The sequence below is a fragment of the Puma concolor genome, chromosome B1 (genome assembly GCF_028749965.1).
Source record: "Puma concolor isolate L17-30 chromosome B1, mPumCon1.1.hap2, whole genome shotgun sequence".
Classification (NCBI taxonomy): domain Eukaryota; kingdom Metazoa; phylum Chordata; class Mammalia; order Carnivora; family Felidae; genus Puma; species Puma concolor.
Genome location: NC_141670.1, coordinates 43,368,104 through 43,389,598, shown reverse-complemented (window position 1 = coordinate 43,389,598; position 21,495 = coordinate 43,368,104). Strand labels below are relative to the sequence as shown.

The window sequence follows — 21,495 nt, the reverse complement described above, 5'->3', positions numbered from 1 at the left end:
TAGAATACTCATAATACCAACAATGGCTTCTCAACTTTTTTCTTCTCTAGTTGAAAGAATTTATTTAATGCTTATGAGAGTTATGTTTATCTTCTTCTTGACAACAGCTCTGCAAATTATTTATTTAACTTCTCTGCCCAAGTGCTAGTTAGGTGATAAAGCATCATTGTAACAAAACAGATATATTTCTAACAATAGCAACACTAGTCTGTATCCACAGCTAGAACTTTTATTCTCTTACCCCAACCCCTCAGAATAGCCTGGTCATCAATTTATAATAAGTATATTTCTTTCTTAAACGGAGGTATGGGTTGCCAAAATTATCAGACACCTTTAATAATGTGTTATTTCATACTCACCATGTTTAGCAAAACCTTTTTTGGGAAGATTCATTGTCTGGTTTTAAAAATTAGTATATTATTATTATTATTATATATTTTTAAGAAGAGACTCCCAAAGAAATACTGACAATATTTAGAAAACATTTTTATAAAAATAATATTTCCAGTTACATGTTCTTTGGTTTGCCATGTCACTCAGAGATTTTTCATAAGGTCAATAAATGTTTAAATATTTTAAAAATATTAAGCATAGTTGAAAGAAGTTGAAAGAAGTCTCAAAAAATAACTGCTAAACTTTTGAGCTTTCTGCGTAGCTTTCCCTACCTCAATCAATCATACTACTACTAAGTGTTATATAAACCAGAAACCTTGGTGTCATTGACCCATCTTTCTTTTCATCCTCCAATAAAATCAATTTATCATTAAAATTAAGTGTATTAAACTTTTTAATGATATCTCAAATAGAACCATGAGTTTTCATTACACCATTACCACTCAATTTCACTCTATGGTTATCATTTTCTGGACTACCGTAAGGTGTCCTAATTTGTCTCTCAACATTTTCTATTGCCTTTTCCATCCTTTTTCTAAAACGTATTTTTATCAGCTCTCCATCTTCCATGAAATCTCTAAAAACAACCAATTGCTTGCAGGTTATAGGCCATCTTTCTGCTTAAGAATGTAAGGCCCCACGGGCTCCTGGGTGACTGTGTCATTTGAGCATCTGACTTTGGCTCAGGTCATGATCTCACAGTTCATGAAATGGAGCTCCACAGCGGACTCCACACTGGCAATGCAGAACCTGCTTGGGATTCCTGCTCTCTCCTCTCTCTCTGCCCCTGCCCCACTTGTGCTTTCTCTCTCTCTCTCTCTCTCTCAAAATAAATAAATAAACTTTAAAAAAATAATGTAAGGGGCGCCTGGGTGGCGCAGTCAGTTAAGCGTCCGACTTCAGCCAGGTCACGATCTCGCGGTCCGTGAGTTCGAGCCCCGAGTCGGATCTGGGCTGATGGCTCAGAGCCTGGAGCCTGTTTCCGATTCTGTGTCTCCCTCTCTCTCTGCCCCTCCCCCGTTCATGCTCTGTCTCTCTCTGTCCCAAAAATAAATAAAAAACGTTTGAAAAAAAAAATTTAAAAAAATAAAAAAATAATGTAAGACCCTGCACAATCCTGCCATTACAGTTTACTGTCACATCACATTTGGCCTTTTTATTTGTGCATTTCTATATCTTTCACTGCAATATGAACAAAATGAGATTTTTTTTTGTTCACTGGTTTTTTCTCAGGACAGGCATGCTGTAGGACTCAATTATTTAGTGAATTCATGATTAAATGGTTGTTCTCTGTGTACCAGGTACACTGCTGTTAATATTTCTCAAAAGTTTTGTATTATCTTTCAATGTAGGGTCATTTTAAATATTATTTCTTTTCCTATAAGTACTTTGTCTTTCATTTCTATCCTTGCCTAAGTCTTGTTCAACATCTGGGGTTGATAAGAGGTTTGATAAGATTAAACTATTCCCACATATCAGATAAATTCCCTGTGCTTTTTTCATTATAGTATTTATGACATAGTTATGTTCATTTTTATTTATTTGATGTCTTTTATACCAGCACAAGAAGAGAAGATACTTCTGTTGTTTTCTTGACTATCAGATAATCAGCGTCTCATCTAGGGCTGCTAGGGCTGGAAACAGCACTATAAATTAATCAACTTATTGCTAGTGTGTTAACACGTATTAAATAAATACCTTTTATATCAGTGTCGTAGAGAATTCTTTTAATGAAATGTCAAATATAGATGTTATTTCAGTTATTTTACTTTGGCTTATTTTCTTTTCAGGTTTGCAAGAATAAAGAATGTGTAGATGCTGGATATTTGAATTATGATTGTACTCCAGGAAAATGCAATGAACGTGGTGTAAGTGCAGTAATGTGATGTGAGAATAGAAATCACTGAGAGCAATACTAGAAAGTAAACACATAACTGAACACACAAACACAGACACACACACACACACACACACACACACACACACGTTTATATACTCATAAACCACATAAGAATATTGGCCTCATTTGACCTAAGTATTATTTTAAAATTCTACTGGAACACAAATAATTATAGCTTTTATCTTAAAAAATGATATTTCTCCTGGTTTCAGGTATGCAATAATAAAAAGAACTGTCACTGTAACCCTTCGTATTTGCCTCCTAATTGTGAAACTAGTGATGATGCATGGACTGGTGGGAGTGTTGACAGTGGAAATTTTCCACCTCAAGTAGCTGCTGGCCTTGCCAGTTCTGGTAAGTATTAATAAAAAATTGAAAACATAACTAAAACTACATTTTAATTTATTAAATTTAATAAAATAAATAATATTTTATTTAGTTGTCTATAATCTATATTTATATTAGATATGGCCTTAAATAATAAATCATATGAGGAAAGTTTATATTTTACTTGTAGAGAGTAATATAACATAGGTAACATATATTATATATAAGGCATATCAGTAAAAGCCCAGGCAGGAAAACAAAAATCACTTTAGCCCTTCACACAGAAGGAATTCAACATAAGGCATCAGGCAACACACAATGGCAGAGATGAAAGCCAATTGGAGAATCTTTAGGCAACACAGGAATCCACTATCACTTCGGCAGTTGGAGGGACAATGAAAGGAGGCAGTATTACTAGTACCAACATCTGAGCCATCTAGCATGACTTGTAACTATGGTCAGGGTTACATACCAGCAGGTAGATCACAAGCAGAGGTACTATCTATCATGAAGAGTTATAGAGCATATAAGCGACTATAGGAGATGGTGCAGAGACAGGGGTTAAATACTATAAATAGTTTGACTATTCTGACCCTCCAAAAGTTTTTCAGTTACTCCTGTTAGCCTAATATAACTAGAAATCTGGAGTTCTTAGAAAATGTAGTTTCCTACAATTTTTCTTCAAAGAAGATGGATTTTAGAGTAAGCCAAGCATATCCCATGATGATTAGGGACAGTCTTAATATAAAAACCTAAATTTCAGATAATTAAAGCAGTTTTTCCCAGATTTTGAGCTAGAGGTAGTTCTTAACATTTCCACATTCATTCCAGTGTTTGCCATATGGTAATAGATTGGTAAGTTAAAAACATTAGAGTATTCTTAATGCATTTCAAACTGTTTCCATTCTGTAGAACAATTAGTTTGCAGTAACTTATCTTCAAATCAGCTGTAATTTATTGCTTCTGTCCATGCACACACATGTCATTTCACCAATAATCAGAAGAGACCACTTCTTTCATTGAGTCCAGGTTGACCTTAGTGGTATAACTGATCAATAAAATGTATAGAAGTGAGATTCTGACTGGGTTTTTTAGAATACCAATTCTTGCAACTCTCATTGTTGGAATGCTCATTCTGTTGAAAATCATCTTCCCTATTTGAAATTTGACTACATTGAGACACAAAATATGAATTCCCCAAATTCATGACGCACAAAATGAACAAAATTAAATGATTGTTTTAAGTTTCTGTGTTTGGGTAAAGTTTCCTGCACCTCTTTCTATCTATAATAGAAAACAATTTGGTAACCAGATAGTGTATTTATATAAAGGAATCCAAGACATATGGCATTAGCTTTAGAATTGGATGGTACATGGAAGGTAGAAAGTCATCTAGGAAACTGTTGAAGACTTTTGGTATATGTTGAAATTGTCTTGAGAATACTGTTGGTGAACAATTCAAAGATAGCTTTAAAACATGTTATTAGAAATTGGAGAAATAAGGACATTTATTATGAAGTGGCAAATTGTTTGGCATCACTGTTGCCTGTGACAATATGGAAAATAGAATTTATGGTTCTGGTCAGCAAGATTTCCAGGTAGATTGTAAAGATTTCCAGTAGGTGATTTAATTTGCCTATGATAAAGTATGAGAAGAAAATGATAGTTAATGAAGACACATTTCAATTCTCAAGTAAAATGTAGATCAAATATAAAAGACAGGATTTTGTGTTTTGTTTTGGTTTGGTTTAGTTTGAAGATAAAATATTCTCATCCTTAGACTCTTCCAACAAAACATGCTTATTGAGAGAAATGGCTAAAAACTAAATCTGAGATATTGAACAATAAAATTTGACATCAGTTAACAATTAAGTCAAGCATGTGACTGTAAGACTCTTTTAAATCCTAAAAAAAACCAAAGTGATGAATTTTATAGATCTTGTCTATGCAAAAGGTCTTCTAAGTGTTGTATTAGAATGCTTCTAAAAACTCTGAAAAAGTAAGGCTATGGAGCATGTTGAGTAAGTTATCTCATAGCAGCCTCACCAGGGTCCAATATAGAAAAAAAATGTTATCTCAAAAGATTTGTGGGCATGACTTTTCCTTTGATTAATAGGGTGTACTTTTTATTTGACACACAAGAAGCCCACACATTTTAAAGGAATTGTATCAGCTCAGACTAAAAGTGATCAAAATAGTACATAAATTCTTTGAGTCCCAATTAGTTATGGGCAAGAAACAAGGCTGATAAAGCTATTCAGTTGTAAAAATGGCTATTCCTATGGAAAAGGAATTATAAATCAAAGATATAACCAAGAAACCAGAATTAAAATTTCTTTAGCCTGTGGGTTTATAATTTTTAAGTATCAATACCAACAAAAATAACCAGCCCCCAACCCCAACTCTAGAAATAGATGTTTTCACAAGTTAAATCCAGAAAATTTTTGCAAGGAAGAAATACCATTTTCAAAAAACTGGTAGGAAGGACTTTTATCACCTCATTGTATAAGGAAAACATAACCCTGATACCAAATCCAGACAAGTAAGTTAACATAGATAAAGTTACAGAAAAACATCTTTTATAAAAACAGATGTAAACATTCTTACCAATATATTAGCATATTCTATAGCTATCTATATTAAAAGGATAGTAATCTGGACTAATTGGGATTTATCTTAGAAATGCAAGTCTCCTGTATCACTTGAAAGTCAATCAGTGGAATTCATCAAATCAATGAAATTTTTTTAAAAAGTATAAGATTTTCTCATGTGATGCATAAAAATCATTTGACAAAAAATTCAACACCTACCTATTTATGAATTTTTTTAAAAAACAGCGAACAGAAGTAAACTTGATCAATCTGATAAAAGCATCAACAGAAAATGTACCTAATACAACTTATGATGAAGTACATTGTTTTTCAAAAAAAAAAAAAATTCAAAGCAGGGGAACAAATTATGCTCTCACCATACCTATTCAACATTTTCCCATAAATCCTAGCCATCCTAGCTAGTGCAATAACAAAAAACAAGAAATCAAGAACATAAAGATTATTATCAGAAAGGATGAAATGAGACTGCATATGTTGTAGTTAAGTACAATATTAAATCCTAAGGGATCTACAAAACACTTCTAGAAGTAATATATTTTGAAAGATCAGAGGAAATAATGTTCAAAAGTTAGTAGTATTGTTTTATAATAACAGCAGTAAATGGAAACCAACTTATAATTAGTACTATTTACACTATTATAAAAATATAATATTTTGGAAATAAATTTAACAAAATATGGATAATATCTTTACACTGAAACTAAAACAGAAATGCAGACAGATGTTAAACATAAAAATAAGTTGAGAAATTTGCCATGTACACCAGGTTTATTATTTTAAGATTCTCACCAAATCTATAGATTAAAAAACCCAATCATAAGAGCATGCAACTTTTTATATATTAATATTTGATTCTAAAATATTTGCAAAAGTGCTCAGAATAGCCAAAAAAATTAATTAATTAATTAAAAAAACAACCCACCCTAAAAAAAAGCTTAGTCTATTTCCCTTATATTGAATTTAGTATATTACAGATTTAAATATAGTTATGTTAATGAAGACAGTGTGGCATTGGTAATGGATAGATATACAAACAGATCAATGATATGGAATATGGAATAGGGAGTCTTGATATATGGTTAAACATTTTTTTCAAGGAAGGTACAAAGATAGTTCAATGAATAAAAATCATTTCAAAACATTGTATTGTAATAATTGAATATCTACATAAGACCATTGATCCTTAAAATCTCAACTTGCCAATTTATATGAAATAAATCATAAATCTAAATGCATAAACGAAAACTATATATCTTCATGAGGGAAGCAGGGGAATTTTTTTTAAAAAAAATTTAAATGTTTATTTTTGAGAGAGAGAGAGAGAGAGAGAGAGAGAGACAGAGCATGAGTGGGGGAGGGGCAGAGAGCGAGAGAGACAGAATCTGAAGCAGGCTCCAGGCACTGAGCTGTCAGCACAGAGCCCAAGAACTGTGAGATCATGAACTGAACCAAAGTCGGAAGCTTAACTGACTGAGCCACCCAGGTACCCCAGGAAGCAGGGAAATTTCTACATGACCTTGGAATAAGCAATAATTTCTTAGACAAGACATGAAAATACATACCAATACAATACAATACAATACAATACAATACAATACAATACAATAAAAGAAAGGTATTTTGGAACTCATGAAAATTTTATCACATGTACAGTGTTTCTTAATAAAAATAGAGCATTGAGAAAGACTGCTTCTGCTCTTCACAGGGGTCACACTTTCTATTCATCTATATTATCAAACAGTTCTGAAGAGAAACTACAGAATAAAGAGTTCTGAGTATAAATAGCAAAGGATAGGACTATTATAGAAGTTAGAAAAAATTTTGGGGGCACTGATGCTATAAACCTATGTACTTCATTTAAAAACATGTTAATTTATAAAACTATAAAAGTTTAAAAATTTTATGCTAATAGTCATATTAAAATATAGAAATGATTTATTTTTTAAATGACTCTCCAGAAATTTTATTTACTTATTTATTTATTCAATTAAAGTTAGTTAACATATAGTGTAATAATGATTTCAAGAATAGAATTTAGTGATTCATCACTTACATATAACACCCAGTGCTCATCCCAACAAGTGCCCTCCTTAATGTCCATCACACATTTAACCCATCCCCCCAACTCAACATCCTGCCAGCAACCTTCAGTTTGTTCTCTGTATTTAAGAGTTTGCTTCCCTCTCTGTTTTTATCTTACTTTTCCTTTCCTTCTTCTATGTCCATCTGTTTTGTTTCTTAAGTTCCACATATGATATTTGTCTTTTTCTGACTGACTTTTCAGTTAACATTACATTGTAGTTCAATCCACGTTGTTGCAAATGGCAAGATTTCCTTCTTTTTGATTGCCGAGTAATACTCTATTGTATATATATACTACATCTTTATCCATTCATTAGTCAATGGACATTTGGCTCTTTCCATAATTTAGATATTGTTGATAGCGCTGCTATAAACATTGGGGTGCATAGGGCCTTTCAAATCAGCATTTTGTATCCTTTGGATCAATTCCTAATTGTGCAATTGCTCGGTCCTAGGATGGCTCTATTTTTAATTTTTTGAGGGACCTTCATAGTGTTTGCCAGAGTAGCTGCACCAGTTTGCATTCTCACCAACATGCAAAAATGTCTCCCCTTTCTCTGCATGCTCAGGAACATCTGTTGTTGCCTGAGTCGTTAATTTCAGCCATTCTGTGGGTGTGAGGTGATATATCATTGTGGTTTTGATTTGTACATCCCTGATGATGAGTGATGTTGAGCATCTTTTCATGTGTCTATTAGCCATCTGGATGTCTTCTTTGGAAAAGTGTCTATTCATGTCTTTTGCCCATTTCCTCACTGGTTTATTTGTTTTTTGGGTGTTGGGTTTTGATAAGTTCTTTATAGATTTTGGATACTAATCCCTTATCTGATATGTCATTTGCAAATATCTTCTCCCATTCCGTTGGTTGCCTTTTAGCTTTGCTAAAAGGATTGTTTCTTTCACTGTGCAGAAACATTTTATTTTGACGAGGTCCCAATAGTTGATTTTTGCTTTTGTTTCCCTTGCCTCCAGGACATACCTAGTAAGAAGATGCTGCAGCCAAGGTCAAAGAGGTTGTTGCCTGTTTTCTCCTTTAGGGTTCTGATGGTTTCCTGTCTCACATTTAGGTCTTTATCCATGGTAAATTTATTTTTTTGTGTATGCTGTAAGAAAGTGGTCCAGTTTCATTCTTTTGCATGTCATGGTCCAGTTTTCCCAACACTATTTCCTAAAGAGACTATCTTTTTATCACTTGCTTTGTCAATGATTAGTTGGGTCCATTTCTAGGTTTTCTATTCTGTTCTACTGATCTATGTGTCTGTTTTGTGCCAGTACCATACTGTCTTCATGATTACAGCTTTGTAATACAGCTTGAAGTCCAGGATTGTGATGCCTCCAGCTTTGGTTTCCTTTTTCAACATTACTTTGGCTATTTGGGGTCTTTTCTGGTTCCATACAAATTTTAGAATTGTTTGTTGTAGCCCTGTGAAGAACGCTTGTGTTTTTTTTGATAGGGATTGCACTGAATGTGTTGACTGCTTTGGGTAGTATCAACATTTTAACAATATTTGTTTTTCAGTCCATGACCATGGAATATTTTTCCATTTTTTTGGTGTCTTATTCAATTTCTTTCATATGCTGTCTATAGTTTTCAGCATACAGATATTTTACCTCTTTGGTTGAATTTATTCCTTGGTATTTTATGGTTTTTGGTGTAATTGTAAATGGGAGTGATTCCTTAATATCTCTTTCTGCTACTTCATTATTGGTGTATATAAATGCAGTTGATTTCTGTATGTTGACTTTATATCCTGTGAGTTTGCTGAATTCCTGGATCAGTTCTAGCAATTTTTTTGTGGTGTTCTTCAGGTTTTCTTCATGTAGAGTATCATGTCATCTGCAAAGAGTGAAAGTTTGACTTCTTCCTTGACAGTTTGTATGCCTTTTTTTTTTTTCTTTGTGTTATCTGATTGCTGAGGCTATGACTTCCAGTACCATGTTGAACCACAGTGGTGAGAATGGAAAACCTTGTTGTGTTCCTGATCTTAGGGGGAAGGTCTCAGTTTTTCCCAATTGAGGGTCATATTAGCTGTGGATCATTCATATTTGGTCTTTATGATGTTGAGGTATGTTCCTTATATCTCTACTTTCTTGAGGGTTTTTTTTTTATCAAAAAATGATGCTGTGTTTTGTCAAATGTTTTTTTTCTCCATCTATTGAGAGGATTAGGTGGTTCTTATACATTTTTAATAATGTGTTGTGTCATATTGATTGATTTGTGGATATTGAACCATCCCTGCAGCCCAGGAATAAATCCTACTTGATTGTGGTGAATAATGATTTTAATGTATTGTTGGATTTTTTTGCTAATATGAGAATTTTTGCACCCATATTAATCGGGGAAATTAGTATGTAAATCTCCTTTTCAGTGGAGTATTTTTTTTTTTTTTTGGAATCAAGGTAATTCTGGCTTAATAGAATGAGTTTGGAAGTTTTCCTTCCATGTGTATTTTTTGGAATGGCTTCAAAAGAATAGTTACTGGATTTTCTTTAAATGTTTGGTAGAATTCCCCTGAGAAGCCATCTCATACTGAACTCTTGTTTGTTTGGAGATTTTGATTACTGATTCAATTCCTTTACTGAGTATGGGTCTGTTCAAATTTTCTAGTTTTTCTGTTTCAGTTTGGTAGTTTATTTGTTTTTAGGAATTTATCCATTTCTTCCAGATTGCTCTATTTGTCATATAATTGCTCATAATATTCTCTTGTTATTGTTTGTATTTCTGTGGTGTTGGCTGTGATCTCTTTCATTCATGATTTTATTTATTTTGGGTCCTTTCCTATTTAATTTTGACAAATCTGGTTAAAGGTTTATCAGTTTTGTTAATTCTTTCAAAGAACCAGCTCCTAGTTTTGTTGATCTGTTCTATTTTTTTTAATAAAAAAAAAAATGTTTACTCATTTTGAGAGAGAGAGCGTGCACATGAGTGGGGGAGGGGCAGAGAGAGAGAGGGAAACACAGCATCCAAAGCAGGCTTCAGGCTACGAGCTGTCAGCACAGAGCCCAATGTGGGGCTCACACTCACAAACTGAGAGACCATAACCTGAGCTGAAGTAGGAGGCTTAACCAACTGAGCCACCCAGGCACCCCTCTACTATCTTTTTTCATATCTTTGATCTGCTCTAATCTTTATTATGTCCCTTCTTCAGCTGGTTTGGGGCTTTATTTGCAGTCCTTTTTCCAGCCGCTTTATGTATAAAGTTAGCTTGTGTGTTTGAGACATTTCTTCCTTCTTTAGGAAGGCCTGGATTGCTATATAATTCCCTCTTATGACTGCCTTAGCTGTATCCCAAAAATTTTAAACTATTGTGTTTTCATTTTCATTGGCTTCAATGTACTTTTTAATTTCCTCTTTAATTTCTTGGTTAACCCACTGATTCTTTAGTCGAATGTTCTTTAATATCCAAGTATTTCTGTTCTTTCTAAAATTTTTCTTGTGATTTCAAGTTTCATAGTGTTGTGGTAAGAAAATACACATGGTAGGAGCTTGATCTCTTTGTACTTGTTGAGGGCTGAGAATTGAACCAGTATGCTATCTATTCTGGAGAATGTTAAATGTTCACTGGAGAAGAATAGGTATTCTGCTGCTTCAGGATGAAATGTTCTTAATATATCTGTTAAGTGCATTTGGTACAGTGTGTCATTCAAAGCCATTGTTTCCTTATTGATTTTCTACTTAGGTAATCTGTCCATTGTTTTAAGTGGGGTGTTAAAGTCCCCACTTATAGCATTGTATTATTATCAATGATTTTCTTTATGTTTGTGACAAATTGATGTACATATTTTAGTGTCTCAGCGTTGGGGGCATAAATATTTACAGTTGTTAGATCTTGGTGGATAGACCCCCTTAAGAAATGTCTTTATTATATTCCTGGTAATTGCTTTCAAATCACTGGTGTTTTCTCTCCTAGAAAGACGCTACATTGAAAATGCTTATCATTCCAAACCTACAAGATGGCCATTTTTCCTACTCATTCCTTTTTTCATTATTCTCTGTTTACTGATTGCCGCACTGGTAAAAGTTTATTTCCAAAGAAACAAATGGAGAACTGAGGAGTATACAAGCGATGAGTATATTGATTTCATATTTAAGATTCATTTCTTTGATAATTTTTTGGCGTATATATGACCTATTAATAAATAACAGCATAATGATGTAAATAATAATTCAGATTTAATTTTTATCTTCATGTAAAATATAATACTTAATATATTAATAATCAGTATAGTGCATAATAAATAGAATATTTAAAAGGTCAGGAATTTTAATATTGTAACAACCTGAACTCTGTTGGGATAAATTTAAGTGGAAATGATTTTTAGTTAATGTTTATCTACCTCTTTTTATTATTTGATCTTAATTATTAAATATGTATTAAACATTATTACTTTATTTTTTATTATTTATATATTTCAAACTATTTTGTGCATACTATTTTATTAAAAGGAAACAGAGAAATCTAAAGGAGTAATTAGTCTTTTAGGCTGTTAAATAAATTGAAAGTTAGGCAACCAAAGGTTGAAAAGATTAAAAGTTAATAAATAGTAGACTGAAATATCGAGATTATAGTCAAGGCTAATCTTCAGAAAAAATAAAAAAAAGTTTTCATTAAACCTTAGAAACATCTGAAAATATGCTTCAAAAATAAAAATAAATATTATACTTGTGTTACTTTTCTTCAGAGGAATTGCTATAAAATAATTTGTGCCTTTGGGTTCTGTGTTGCTATTCATTTTACTTAATAAACATTAAATTTTATTAAAATATTTAAAGTTCATAAGATAATATAAATAAAAGAGAATACGTTTCACAGAAATGATTTGAAAATGTTATGTAACATTTCTGAAATAATATGCAGGGTGTAAAATAGTTAACATAATTCAATTTGAAAGGATATTCATATGTTGGGTGACTTTATTGTGGAAAAATGATACCAAATATCTTTGGGAGAGAAAGTAGCTGGTAAAATTCATAGAAATAAATATGGCAGAAGATGAATCACAAGAAAGCTTACTGTTATTTAGCTAATAGTGTTATTAATATGAAAATTATGCATTCATTTTTAGGTAAATTTACGTTAATGTATTTTTTTCTCATGTTAATCTTGATTACTAATTGATCAGTGTTCTCAGTGGTAATATATTCTTAAGGAGTGCTTAGTCTCAGATCCTAGATAGGAATTCAAAGCTGTATCAATATTGAAAGTGTATACAGAGTTTTGTGGAACAGTCTTGAAGAAAATATAATTTTAAGTGATTATATTTATTTTGAAATATATAGGCAACTTGAAAGTGAGGGCGAACCTAGGGAGTAGCCAGGAAAACAATCCATCATATCACAGTGAGTATAAAATAATGTAATAGTGAAAGGTAGAGACAGAGAAACAGAAAATTTAATGTATTAGATAAATTTAAATAATATAATATATATTTAATGGTGATATATTGCTACATAGAATAAAAATTGAATTCAAAAATATTTTTCAATATTGTAAACTATGTCATAGGCATTGTAAACTATAAATGACTTTCCAATTTTCATTTAAAAATTTATTTGCCGTGTGATGTTTTAAATTTGTTTCTTATAACATTTAATCTTTGAGCATTTGTGTATTAAGTTGGTTAAAAATAAATAACATGATAGAACTCTCTAATAAGGGTAACCCCATGCTATTTGTTGAATTAATCATTTTTAACTTGATTGGTCAAACAGGTAACTTTTTCCCTTTCATTTATTCTTCCAGAATAATTATCTTCGATGGACAGAAAAAATGAAAAAAACAAAAACAAAAACAAAAAAAAACCAAAAAACAAAAACAAAACAAACCGCAATTACCTGCCTTGCCTGATTGGGATTCAAAACCTGCATGTTATGGTTCTGATCTAACAAGAAAAGATAGAAGATTTCTCATATACAAATGTAATATAAATTTATAGTTACATATAAAATTCTACAGATGAATTATTTGTAAGAAAGTCATATTTATGAATTTTTATATTATATATTTATTTTTGAAGTTATACTAATTGTTAGTATGCACTAACTCTGTTAAGCAGTAGGTATGAGATAAAGAAAGGTTATAATAAATCTAATGTCATGATTAAAGGTCACTATTTTATTTTAAATTGCAATGCTATGTAGTTACATTATAGTCAGGTCCATTGCCAATCAAAAAACAATGATTTGGAAATAATTCTCAATTATATGCTGCTCACAAAAGATGTACCTCAGTTATATAAAGTTTCAAGGTAAAGAATGGAAAGATACCATGGAAATTTATATAAAAAACCTTATACAAAAAAAAGCTTGATCAACTTTAACAGTGAAAGCATTCATAGAGTTAAAGAAAATTATAATGAAAATGTTTATTCTTAAGAGTAAGTTATAATAAATGCATTAGTCAAGGTTCTCCAGAGAAACAGAATGAATAGAATATCAATGATTGATGATGAGATGACAGATAGATGATAGGTAGGTAGATATATTATAGATAGCTGATATATAGAGAGAGGGATTAATGTAGATAATGAGAAGATTTGTTATAGGAATTGGCTCATATATTTATGGGGGCCAAAAAATCCAATGATCTGCTATGTGGAACGTGGAGAACCAGGGAAGGTCATAGTGAAATTTAGTATGGGTGTGAAAGCTGGGGACTTGGAAAGCCCATGGTCTAAGTTTAGGTATGACTTCAAAACTTGAGAACCAGGAATGCCAATGCATGTCCCAGGCAGGAGAAGATGGATGTCATAGCTTAAACATAACGCAAATTCATCCTTTCTCTGTCTTTTTTTTTTTCTTTCTAATCAGTTACTCAAAAGATTGAATAATACCTACTTCCATTGATGAGGTTAATCTTCACTCAATCTTTTGATTAAAATGCTAATTTCCTCCAGAGTTACACTCACAGACACAACCAGAAATAATGATTTATCAGATTTCTGGTGGTTCATAAGTTAACATATAAAATTAATCATCACAGTCTATCCCTGCTCAACTTGCAATCATATACTTATTCTCCAAATATCATAACTATAATGTGATATAAGTATACTGAATACAAACAAAAATGCACTAATTCCTTGCCCAGAAAAGTAGATAAAATTCTTGAATGATGTTCACTATTCTCCTGATATCTTTTAACCTAAATACTATGATTTAAATCAGCAATACTTAAATACTGACATAAAGTCAAAATGTCTTATACTATAAGAGAGTAAGGGAGGAAAGAAAACAAAGATACTTGCTTAAGATATGCATATATACACACAAAAATGTACTTATGACATTATAAGGAGGAAACGCTCTTGACATTACAGTCTTCACTTTTGTAACTGTCATGTGGTTGTAGCTGGTAGTTACAACTACGCTCTTTTACGACCCATTCTGTTTTCTCTTTGACCTCAGAAAGCACCTGGGATGGTTTGGTGACCAAAACCTTCACTTCTGAAGGGCCTGGACCATTAGCAGTCCTGTTGTGGTAGTTTTCTATTGGCTTTAATTATAGGGCATGGTAATACTAAGAGAAATCCTGAAAAATTCCAATCTACTTCTCAAGGAATCATTGTTGTGTCTCCTCATGAAAGCATTTCTCCTTCTGAGAATAAGACCTCTAGACCAGCACAGCATAAAGTCATGGAAACAAGAAACACAAATTTTGTTAGTTGGTCACTTGGGGTAATAATGAATGGTCCCATTTATATTTCCACCCTTCAATTCCTGGACCCATGAATCCTGGTTATGTGAGAAATAGCACCATATATCAACACTGATTCAGAGCATAAACAGTCTTGTAGAGAACTTTATCTCAGCCCCAAAAGATATTGCCACCTAGCTGATGATGTAACTGAGTGTTCAAAAGGCCCTTCCAGTCAAGTCAGTTGCTTCAGGATAGTGGGGAACTAGTGAATTCCATGAGCCCAGGATCATTGCCACACTTCTTTTTCTCTGAAGTTAGTTCCTTGATCAGAAGAAATGCTGAGTAGAAAACATAATGACAGGTAAGGCATTCTATAATTCCATGGAGGATAGTTTTGGCAGAAGCACTGCATGTAGGGAAAGCAAATCAAAATCCATAGCAAGACTCTATTCCAATAAAGAAAAACGTTGTCCCTTCCATGATGGAAGTGGTCCAATGTAATCAGCCTGTCACTATGTTTTCTATCTGGCTGATCATCCTAGAAAATGGTGCTACACCTGAATTGACCTGTGCTGCTGGCAGATTAGGCACTCAGCAGTGATTGTAACCTTGTAGGGCTTGGTGAATGGAAGTTCATGTTTTGAGCCAAATCATAACCTCCATCTCTGTTACCATGACCACTTTGTTCATGAGCCCTTTCAGAAAGAATAGGTGTGATTAGAGAAATAGGCTGACTAGTATCCACAGAATGAGTCGTCCTCTCTGTCTGATTATTAAAACTATTAACTTCTCTGCTGAGTTACCCATTTAGTTAAAAACCACTTGGGACACAACTATCTTCACTTTCTTTGCCTTTTCAGAGAAGTATATCTATAAAAGTTTTCCCCAAATTTCTCTGTCACCAATTTCTCACTTCTCTTTCTTTCAAGTGTTTGACCATCCAACTAACCCTTTGGCTACAGCCCATGAATCAGTATTCAATTACATGTCTTGGTGTTACTCCTTCCAAGAAAAGTTCACAACTAAGTACACTACCTGAAGTTATTTCCTCTTGGGAGGGTTTCCTTTTACTGCTGTCTTCAGGAATGTCCAAGAGAAAGACTGTAGTGTTTTAGCTCTCCATTTTCTAGTGGTTCTTGCATACTGTGCAGAATCATCTGTAAACTAGGTCCAAGTCTTCTCTTTCTTCAGCTAATGGTGAATAAACCTCATAAGGCCATAAGTATAAGCTTGGAGGGAGAGACAAGGTAGTGTGGCAATAGAGGGGACCATGAGCATTTAAGCCACTTATTTATGTAACTTACCTCTGCCTTCAGGGCCTGCTTGGGCCTGATCATGTTATTAGTATTTACATTTGATGATGGAGTGCTGTTGTGCATGATTAATTTCATGGCTTGGTGGGTCAGAAAACACTCAGTTCATGATAGGAAGCTGAGGTTGTATGGTAAGTCGGTGGCCCATGGTCAGAAATTCAATCTCTACAAAGACCCAGCAGCAGGCCAAGAGCTGTTTCTGAAAAAGAAAGTAGTTATCTATAGGTTATGGCAGGGATTTCCTCCAAAATCCTAAAGACCTGCATTATGATATGCATCTGTGGAGCCTGTGAAAGTCTCCAAAGAGCATCCCTACCTGCAACTGACACTTCAACCATCATGGAATATGTTGGATCATATGGCCCAAGTGGTAAAGCAGCTTGATTTGAAGCCTGTACCTGTTGCAGAACCTTCTCTTATTTTGGGCCCCACACAAAATTCAAACAAAATAATTTTTTTTGGAAAGCCCAACAATACATGGGAATTAATACAATACATGGAATCCAATGAAAATGAAAACATGATAATCAAAAACCTTTGGGATGCAACAAAGGCAGTCATAAGAGGGATGTATATAGCAATCCAGGTCTTCCTTGAGAAGGAAGAAAAGTCTCAAATACACAACCTAACTTTACACCTAAAGGAGCTGCAAATAAAGCCCAAAACCAGCAGAAAGAGGGAAATAATAAAGACTAAAGCAGAAATGATACCAAAATTTAAAAAAATCAGTAGAACATCTCAATGAAACTAGGAGCTAGTTCTTTGCTAGAATTTACATAATTGAGGGGTGCCTCGGTTAAGCATCTGACTCTTGAATTCAGTTCAGGTCATGATCTCTTGGCTCAGGAGATGATGGTGCAATGCCTGTTTAAGATTCTCTCCTCTCTCTCTCTCTGCCCCTCCACTGCTCTCTCTCTATCTCTCTCTCAAAATAAGTAAATACACTGAAAAAATAATTTACATAATAAGCTCCTAGCCAGACTTAACAGAAAAGCAAAAGGACTCAAGTGAATAAAATCAAGAATGAGAGAGATCACAACCAACAAAGGAATGCAATTATAAGAGAATATTTTGACAAACTATATGTCAACAAATAAGGCAATTTGGAAGAAATGGATAGATTCCTAGAAACATATAAACTACTAAAACTGAAATAGGAAGAAATAGAAAATTGGAACAGATCCACAAGCAGCAAAGAAATTGAAACACTAATCAGAAATCTCCCAACAAACAAAAGTCCAGGGTAGGATGGCTTTCCAGGGAAAATCTACCACATATTTAAAGAAGAAATGGGGCGCCTGGGTGGCGCAGTCGGTTAGGCGTCCGACTTCAGCCAGGTCACGATCTCGCGGTCCGTGAGTTCGAGCCCCGCGTCAGGCTCTGGGCTGATGGCTCAGAGCCTGGAGCCTGTTTCCCATTCTGTGTCTCCCTCTCTCTCTGCCCCTCCCCTGTTCATGCTCTGTCTCTCTCTATCCCAAAAATAAATAAACGTTGAAAAAAAAATTTTAAAGAAGAATTAATATATATTCTTTTGAAACTGTTCCAAAAAAATACAAATGGGAGGAAAAGTTGCAATCTCAATCTATGAGGCCAGAATTATCTTAATTTGAAAACCAGACAAATCTCCCACTAAAGGAGAATTTTAGGCCAATTTCTCTGATGAACACGAATGCAAAAATTCTCAACAAGATATTAGCAAATTGAGGGGGGCCAAGATGGCAGAGAAGCATGCAAGTTTTTTGTGTCTCTCATTCCTGAAATGCAGCTAGATCAAACCAAACCATTTTGCACACCTAGAAAATTGATCTGAGGATAAACATGACAATCTGCATAACTTGAACCACAGAACTCAGCAGCTTCATGGTGTGGAGAGGTAAACTGGGGGAGAGAGAAGCCATGGAGGGTAAGGAGCTGTTTTTGCTTGTGGGGAGAGGGTGGAGACAGTGGACAGAGTACAGGAAAAGTACTCTCCACAAAAGCAGGTGGAGAGAAAGAGAAAGAGTGGAAACACCCATAAGGGACTTAATAAGAAAGGCAGAAAGGGGAAAGGGGAAGGAGAGGGTTTGGATAACCTTAAGACTGTATGAACAGGAGAGTGCATATTCTGAAACTCTGTAGCTCGGTCCCTGGCAGAGCTCTGGTGGGAAGGGCAAATCCCCAGGATCAGACAGCGAAATCTGAGGTGTCTGAGAGGACATATGGTAGAGGCTGTGCAGCCTCCCCCCAGGCAAAGGTCCCAGCAGACCCTGGAGGACAGCCATGTTTGCTGATGTTGGAATAAGGACATTAAGGGGTGGTGAATCCTGGTGCCAGATGTATGTTTGATTTACCATAATCCCTGAAAGGCTGCTGCTACATGATCATGCAAACTTTTTCAGGGGCAGGCTGGCACCCAGCTGCAGTCTCTGGACATCTTTAGCAGCAAGATGATCTGAACGTTCCCAGGGGTAGGCAGGCCAGGCACCTGGCCATTGCTCAGCAAACCCTCCCCCAGAGGGTCTGAGTGGGTCAAAGCTGCAGGGCCCTCAGTGATGGGTTTGGTAACACAGCCGTCTCTGAGATAAAACTCAGGAGGGAGTTGCTGCCTGGTGGGCTGACGGTTTGGTCGCAGACAGTGTAGAAGTGGGGAGTGGACTGAAGTGGGAGACAAAGGAGGGATGTTTGGTTGCCGGTGGGCAAGAGCACGGAGTTCTGATACTAGAGACTGGGTAGCTGGGTGATGCCATTTTCACCTCTCTGTGCATGCGCATGCATGTGTACACCTGCCACAAAGATCCACACAGGACACTAAGCAGCACTAGTGAAGAATGGAGCTGTTACGCCAAGCCCCACCAAGTCCAACTGTGCCAACAGCGCTCTAGAGGAACAAACATCACAAGTCTCTCTGCCTGCTTAGTTTACAGACTATGAAGTGTTTCATAGTTTGACTTGTAGGGGAAACTGGAAGTAATTTTAATTGTATTCCATTCTGTTCACTGGGCCATCTATTCATTTTTTTGTGTGTGTTTTTCTTATTTGTGAGTACAGAATATGATTTATTTTCTTTTTCTATAAAAAACATTTTTCTTTAACTTTTTCCACTATAATTTTGAAATTTTTGTAAATGTTTTTTTCTGTTTTACTTTCATCATTTCATTATATTCTATTTTATTGTATTCTTATTTTAAATTTTGAAACGCTTTCTTTCTTTTTTTCTTTTTTTTTTCTTTCCCTTTTTTCTCAATTCTATCAAGCTTCTTTCAACAATCAGACGAAAACACACCTAGGATCTAACATCCTTTATTTGATTTTTTTGTGTGTTGTTTTTAATTTATCTTTTGCCATACCTAGAAATTTATTATAATTTTATTATTTTTGAATGTTTGACATTGAACATAAAAATGTAAAGCCTCCAAATAATACTGAAGTTTTTTTAAAGGGTGGTTTGCCATTCTCTCTGCCTGGTGATAATAGTTTTAGGCATTTACTTACTCAACAAGGCCCAGATTACCTCTTATGTTCTTGAGTCTCTAGAATATTCAACTGAATGCCTGCTTATCAAACCTCTCATCTCCAAACCTTTCTGTTTTATGAGAATTCTAAAAGCTTTATTCTAGCTTTCAGTATACTTTCTTTGAGGTGTCCTAACCCATGTGGCAAAGTAATTGACAAATATCCTGAGACAAAAAGCACCTGCATTCTTGTCCCTGTTACTTTTCTGTACCCCATGCCCAATAGTGGTCTACTGCAGAGGAAACCTTGAATTTTCACATCCTACCAATGCCTGGAATCTACAGATGCTGAGATTAAAGCACCCAAAGAACTCAGCTAAAATGTGTCATTATCCCCTCTCCAATATTTTCAGCACCTAGTTATCATTGTTCAGCAACTCTAGATTGCATTCAAGCACAGGATATTTGCTTTTTTTCTGTTTTTTTTTCTAGTTTTCTCACCCAGAAGAAGCAGAAGTTCCCATCACCAAATGATGTATAAATTTGATTCAATGTCCATACAGTCTCAGCAGATAGTTTTATTAACATGAAAATTTAGGTAGCCAAGTATAACTAAGTCACTCATTTAAGATGATAGTGAATTTGGAGGACTTAAATTGCCAGACACCAACATTTATGTTACCGAGAGAGTATTATATTTCAATAGTAAACAAATAAGCCAACAGACTGTATATAATGTGTATAATATATATAAGTTGGTTAATGAGACCATTGATAAAATACAGCATTGGGCAAAAAAGTTTTTTTTCCATCAACATGGGTCAATTGGCTATCCATATGGAAAGAAAAAATTCCTAGTATCCTGGTATTTGTTTTATGGTATTTAGAATAGTAAATTCAGATGAATCAATATAATAATGTTATAGGCTATAAAATAGTGTGAATGTAAAATACAAAATAATTAATCTTATAGAAGATAACAAGAGAATGTATTATGGCTTTGGGATAGACAGTTTCTTGAGTGTGCTACAATAACCTGAAACAAAATTTCAAATAAAATTGTAATTTTGGAATATATTCTATTCATCCAAAGATGCTGTTGAGACAATGATAAAGCAAGTCACAGATTAGGAACATTTGCAACACATAAAAACTCACAATGTTTCATATGCAGTATGTATAAAGAAAAACTAAATGCTACTAAGAACGATTTAGGCAATCCAGTTGGGAAATGGGCCTGAAATGGAAGAGAAACTTTAAAAAGATGATATCCTGACTTTGGGTTACAGTTGTGGTGAAGTAATTTTCTATGAGACTGATCATCCCAGAAATAATAATTATAACCTCTGGATATCTATCTATCTATCTATCTATCTATCATCTATCTATCTACCTATCTAGTCAACACAAAAATAAAAAACCCATATATTAATTTAATGAATGTGTAAAAAGCTTTTGATAAATTTATAAACTGTTTAGAATTTTAAAAATAAATAGAAGGAAACCCACTTAATCTGATGATGGGCCTCTACAAAGTTGGATAAACTATCATATTTAATGGTGAAAATTTGAAAGACTATTGAGACTAGAAATGAGTTAAAAATACCTGCTATAGACACTTCTTATTAGCATCATATAAAAGATCAAAGGTAGTACATTAAACCCAGAGATAGAAATTCAAAGGCATAAAGATTAGAACAAAATAATGATTTAATTATTTGCAAAATTTATGAATTTCCATATAAAAAATCTGAATCTACAGATACATTTTTAGAAATCATTAAATAAATAAGTGAA

General features: G+C 34.0%; 1 protein-coding gene across 3 annotated transcripts in view; it reads left to right on the top strand.

The window, feature by feature from the left end:
* ADAM2 (ADAM metallopeptidase domain 2) overlaps positions 1–13,276 on the top strand; it is a 142,243-nt gene extending 128,967 nt beyond the window's left edge. For 2 of the 3 annotated variants that reach the window (XM_086703643.1, XM_025921406.2), the window contains 5 exons: positions 2,184–2,261; positions 2,506–2,647; positions 11,226–11,385; positions 12,596–12,655; positions 13,059–13,276. In XM_086703643.1, coding sequence (XP_086559769.1) covers positions 2,184–2,261; positions 2,506–2,647; positions 11,226–11,385; positions 12,596–12,629 — 414 coding nt within the window. In that variant the 3' untranslated portion in view covers positions 12,630–12,655; positions 13,059–13,276. Of the gene's footprint in view, positions 1–2,183; positions 2,262–2,505; positions 2,648–11,225; positions 11,386–12,595; positions 12,656–13,058 lie in introns of those variants that run through there. The other variant, XR_015250074.1, reaches the window with a different exon arrangement.
* Positions 13,277–21,495: the final 8,219 nt, after the last annotated feature.